The sequence below is a fragment of the Vidua macroura genome, chromosome 4 (genome assembly GCF_024509145.1).
Source record: "Vidua macroura isolate BioBank_ID:100142 chromosome 4, ASM2450914v1, whole genome shotgun sequence".
NCBI classification, from domain to species: domain Eukaryota; kingdom Metazoa; phylum Chordata; class Aves; order Passeriformes; family Viduidae; genus Vidua; species Vidua macroura.
Window position 1 is genome coordinate 35,208,432 of NC_071574.1, and position 6,000 is coordinate 35,214,431.

The following is a 6,000-nucleotide window of genomic DNA, read 5'->3' on the forward strand; positions in this document are numbered from 1 at the left end:
TTATGTGCTCTTATTTATTCTTTAAGAGCAAAATATTTGAAATTTCAGATTGAACTGATCACACATAATGGATTACTTACATAATTTATATTTCCTGGTTTTATTCCTTCATTTCCCTATTAAGAAAAAACACACTCTTTTTAAAGAGTAAGGATTTGGTCATTACCATTATTAACTCTCAGCTGAAATGTGACTCCTCACAATATAATAGTGCAATTGGTCATGTTTCGTGTGGGTGGAGTCTGTGAAGTAAAATTCAAAGTGTCTCTTCACCAAAGCTTAGAAAGATTTGAATCTTGCTCTTTGTTTCAGGTTACTCTAAAATGATCAATCAATAATATCTACGTATTTTAAATGCAGATAAAATTATCTGTTTATTTATAAAAATTAAATCTAAACTTCTGAGTCTCAGTATTTTGTTCAAGCTCATTTGCACTTGATGTTTTTATCAAGTGCTGTAAGACATGATTTGTTCTTGATGAGAAACCAAAACAAAATTATTCTGTTTATATTGAAATCTTCGTATATGTAAAGTAAAAAAGTCTGCACCCACCTTTTGGAAATGCATTTTGGAAACAATGCATTTTTCCTCTTAAGTACAATTTTTGTCTGTTCTTCATTGGGTTCTAATAACACTTCTACTTATTTGTTTTACACCTTATTCACCTATGCACTAAAGCTAATTCATATTTAAATTCTGAACTCTTTGAGCAGTTAACAAACAAGCTCTAAAGCCCCACATCAATTTTACAACTGCGTACAAATAGAGATTTTTGCTAAAATAATGGTTTTGACAAAAGGCACGGATCTCCTGTCCAAGGCTTGCCTCAAGAACAGACTTTCAGCTACAAGACTTTATCTGGTAGCAGCAGCTTTCTTCTAGCCCACTCTTTTGCAGAGAAATGCCTGCCCATGAACTGCACAGCAAGCAAGGCAGCAAGCTTTGCAGTGGTGTTTAATATTGAGCTGCCTCTTCAGGTGCCACATTATGGTTAAAGCTGACCCTACTGTGAAAAAAAGAGTTTTGCACTCAGTCACTGACTACAAGTGTGCTGGAGCTGATCCTCCCCATCACTTGCAAATGGTGTCATTAACTCCTGTGGAAGTCACCACTGCTGGCCACAGGAATCTTTCCAGTGCCTACTCAAAAGATTTTTGTACTGCTTAAACCACATTCCTTTGGTGTTCCCTGTCTTCATCTTTCAATTGGAAATTATGAACTATGTTCAAGTGTCTCTAGTTATAAAAGAGAATTTATATAAGAAAACTCAGAATGATGGAGTTATATTCATACTGTGTAGTACTTCTCTCCCAGCTTGTTTGATTAACCTGCTTGTGACATTAAAATGCACACAGCCTGAATGAGACTGGGCATCTATGAAAAGAAAACACAGATTTGCACTGGATAAGCTTCTTCATCTTTTTTTCCCTCCATTTAGAGTGTGGTGGTCGTTTGAAAGCTGAACTCAAGCCCAAGGACCTGTACTCACATGCTCAGTTTGGTGATAATAACTACCCGGTTCAGGCAGACTGTGACTGGCTGCTGGTGGCCGAGCGCGGTGCTCGCGTCGAGTTAATGTTCCAGACTTTTGAGGTTGAGGAAGAGGCAGACTGTGGCTATGATTACGTGGAGCTTTTTGATGGTCATGATAAGACAGCAGTGAGACTTGGTCGATTTTGTGGATCTGGGGTAAGTAAATAGGTAGAAACATTTTTTTTTTTTCATTTATACAAAAAGAAGAAAGGCAGGGCAGAGGAAAGTAACAGTCATGAGATTCAGTTACTACACCTTATACTGAAGGTACTAGATTATCTATGTCAGATTTTAATGTATAAATTTGCAGGCTTGTAGTACAATCATTCCCTTGAAATATTTTCATCAGTAAATATTCTTACCTATTTTTTGACCAAAGTATTGTTATGTTAAGCTTTTAGTAGCTGGCAGTGGCAGTGGCATGTTGATCAGCACACAAAGAAAAGTTAGCAGCTTTTTTTTCTTACATAGAGGGAAATGCACCAATGTTAAAAATTCATGCATTAAATTGGAAAGAAGCCACATTTTAAAGTAGGAGGGGCAGCTGGGAAGTATTTATAATATGCTCATTAACTTTTAAGTCTGATTTTTGGGAAAAAAAATATGCTCCTAACTTGGGTGATTAATATGGGCCTTAAGAAAACCATGAAATCCTATATGCATTCAGGCACGTTTTAACTGTGAGGCATGGAGGAAATTGGCCAGATGACACCCTGAAAATGCTGTATCCTATTTCTCATTTTAGACTTGCACTGGTCTGCTGGCTGCCTGCCTTGTGAAAACTGGTGCAATGATCCCGCAGGTCTTCCTTAATTCTTTATATGTGTGCCAGTGCAAGCACACTTTTGTACATATACTCTTTGCCTAGATAAAAGGCTTCAAAGACTATATAAGATGACAGGAGCTCTTAAGTAATTACCTGTCACTTTTTTCAGCCTCTGAGATGGATCAAACATCTCAGTCATTCAGACAAGTTACCTGTAAACTGGCTTAAATCCCTTTAGTGCATTTTTGAACAGTAATTAATGCTGCACAAAAGATGCTTCCACTTGAGCTGTAGGGGATGTATTCTAAGGGAAATGCTACAATTGAGTCTAAAATCTACTAATTTACACAAAACAATATTTTTCTTTGCAAGTTACCATACAAGTAGAAGGGCAGCGAACTAGAAAATGGGCTGAATTACTTCTTTAAGGGATCGGGGTGGAATGGTTGTGCATTGGTGGTGATGGTTTGGTTCTGATAAGATGTAAATGAATGGCTTCAGATGCCACATAAGATAGATACAATTAAATGGAAAAACTATTGAAAATAAAAAGCAAGATAATTCAAACTAGAGTAGGAAGAAAATGTATGTTAGTACATACTACCACCTTCTTAACTTTAAAAGGAGGATTTCGTAGTTCAGCTGATACTTCTGATCAATGTGCTTCAGTAATAAAACAGGACATCTTGAGGGCTGTGAAGAATAAGATAGAAAATAGTATTAGCCTGTGTTGTTTATCTAAATTTAGAATATTGTATATGGTCCTGCCCAGTCACTTACTTTCTCCAGCAGAACTGGAGAAAAACTAGGAGTTTAGGTTATTTCCTCAGTCTGCCTCTAAAATTCCTAGCCTTTAACTGAAAGCACAATGAGATAGAGCTATTCTGTCTGATGATGTCAGATGGTATTGTATGAGACACAGTGGAATTACATGATGAAGTGTAGCAGGAAAAGCAAAATATTCATAAAGAAAAAATAGTGTATGAATACACTGAGTGGACAGATAATTTTTTCTTTTTATTAATTTATTTTAGCCACCAGAAGAAATTTATTCAGCAGGAGAATCTCTTTTACTTCACTTTCACACTGATGATACAATCAACAAGAAAGGATTTCATATACGATACAGAAGTATAAAATATCCAGATAGCGTGCACACCAAAAAATAACACAAGAACCTCTATACCAGAAAAGAAGAGTGAGAAAGAATGCACAGTGAAAAGGAAGGCATGTCATTTTTTTTTTAACTGTTAGCACAAATGTTTAATTGAAGTTCAGTTGAAATGCTGACTTATAATACCAGAGACTGAAATGAAATAAAATAAAAGAAGAAAATCACCTACCCCAGTGAAATAGTCAAGACAACGATGTGCAGGCTCCATACTTGACTGTCTCTGCAGAGCTTGTGAAAGGACTTTGCATGCAGGGAGAATATAAAAGCTTTTGTTCATGGTCCAGTATTTGCTAGAAGCGCATGTGGATTCAATCAGTTTCATTCAGGGGACGTGACCCTCTAGACCATTCTTCCTTCTGACAATTGTATGGTGTCTAGAAGGAAAAGAAGCTCTTTTAGGTCACACACTCAAAATACTGTCCTTCTACCTAGTCGCTTTGACTTTGAATCCTGCGTACGGCTTGTACAAGGACTTGAAAGAAGATATGAAATGGGAAGGCCTTCCTGCATTGTTCTGTATTTTTTACAAATTCACCTGTCATATCAGGTTATTAGTGTTTTGAAACTGGAAAATCCTACTTCTGAAACTTAACTGATCTATAGAGTATTTTGTTTTACTAAAGACTGAGAAGTCTGAACTGTTACATTGATCATCACTGGTGACCAATCACTAGCTGACTAAATTTTAATAGTGTAAGCATCTGAAAATGTTTGGTTTACTGGTTAAGTAAGCTATCTCTGATGATGTGCTCTTATTTTGCACTGAATATAGAAAGAGACTGAAATGAAAACCTGTCCTGTATCAAAATCTGTATCCATGAGAAAGAGAAATGGTCAAGGATCATCTGAAACTCCTCCTACTGAATTTGTTTTCAGCAGTACATTTGAAATAACTGCTAAGCTTTATTTCTTTGGACCTTTTTGTGAATGAGCTATTTGCCTGATTCAGTTACTCAGAAATGAAGCTGCAGTAGTGTCCAAAAGACATGTTTCCCAAAGAGGTTTTTGTTAGTTTTTTTCCTAAGAGTAAGACTATCCATGATGGTGAAGCAAAACGAAACAACAGACCCAGGATCTTTTTGATATCAAGTGTGAATTCCTATGGTGCTATTCCATGAACATTAAAAAAAAAACAAACCAAGAAGTTTTAGACTTTTGAGCCAACAGTTTGCAGATCACGAATGTCTCACTATACCTGGCTGCATCTGGAGAAGGAAGGCTTTACTGCTCCGATGGAAAGTGGGTTGCAATGGCAGTGCTATTCCTGTGGAACAACTACTATTATTGCCTTAGAATCCTCACACACAGTCAGACAGATCTTCCTGTAGATACACTCCTAATTTGATAAATAACTTGACAACCTGAGCATCTTAACATACACTAACAAAAGGATCTTCAAGCAAAAGCCCCATCTGTGGAGAGAGATCATCTGCTGTAAATACAGAGACCTGCTTTTGATGTAGAGATATGTTACATTTAGAACTGAGATATTCTATGTGCTTTAGGCCATACATGGCTCTAGTCATAATGTATATGCATTTTGTAAGTATTGTATGAATGAGTGCTCCAGGAGAGTGAGAGGTATTGTATGGGTGAATATGGAATTGTTTCTTTATGTGCCAAGTTCTATCAGGACCCTGTTTGACTGTAGCAACTTTTCTTTAAAGGCTTCATAGACAGATAACAAGGACTTCTAGTTTGCAAGAATCAAGTTTAAATGAGGTATTATGTTTCACTTAAAAGAAATTTTATTTTGATATCCTTTGATGTAAGTTGCTACTCAAATTAGCTTAGTTTTTGTTTCCTTCTATGAACATACATTGGCACTAATAAATCTGACCTTTTTTATAAAAATAAAAAATTAATGTCTGTATAGTCTCTTTGCTTGTTTTAACAGCCCTGTTATTACTCATATGTATTTTTCTTTTTAGATAGCTGATGTGTATGAAGTTCAAAAACCTAATAATTTCTTTGTTTTTATAATGCTGCTCCACTGTCTTTTTGGCTCATTTTTCAGGTTATTTGATCAAGAAATGAACTACAGACATTCTCTCCAAGGTCTTTTACTACAAAGTTCAGGCACAGATATTACTGAAGTTAAAAAATAAAATGTGTATTCTTATGTTGTTACATAATTTATCAGCTGTGTGGAATTCCAGTGCTTGAATTTCTGAAAGGAAAGCAAGCAGCAGCAGAAGCAGTGGCTCCCTGGCATGGTTAATCAAAAGGAACTGGGAAAGTCTGAGGCTGAGAGCAAATGCAAGTTTCCATGCTGTCTTATTTTCCACTTTTCTGTTCTCATCTCCCCACAGTATTATCTCTCTCTGTTTGCTAAAGCCTTCCTTTTCTCTAAATTTGGCTTTCTTATTCCCCTCAGGATTACTCTAATAACCACAGGGTTGAGCCAAGATCATTACTTTTTGGAAAGGTTTCTTTTGTTGTTGTTGATTCCTACAGATCCCTGTATAAATTGTGCTGTCCTAGATTAAATAGTGCAGCAGGAATGGATGGAGAAGAGATTGGACT

The 6,000-nt window shown here is 36.3% G+C and overlaps 1 protein-coding gene across 1 annotated transcript in view; it reads left to right on the plus strand.

Moving 5' to 3' along the window:
* TLL1 (tolloid like 1) overlaps positions 1-5,339 on the plus strand; it is a 126,560-nt gene extending 121,221 nt beyond the window's left edge. Inside the window, exons 20-21 of the mRNA XM_053975458.1 lie at positions 1,440-1,690; positions 3,335-5,339. Of these exons, the coding sequence (XP_053831433.1) occupies positions 1,440-1,690; positions 3,335-3,469 (386 nt within the window). The 3' untranslated portion in view covers positions 3,470-5,339. The remainder of the gene's footprint in view (positions 1-1,439; positions 1,691-3,334) is intronic.
* The last annotated feature ends 661 nt before the right edge of the window (positions 5,340-6,000 follow it).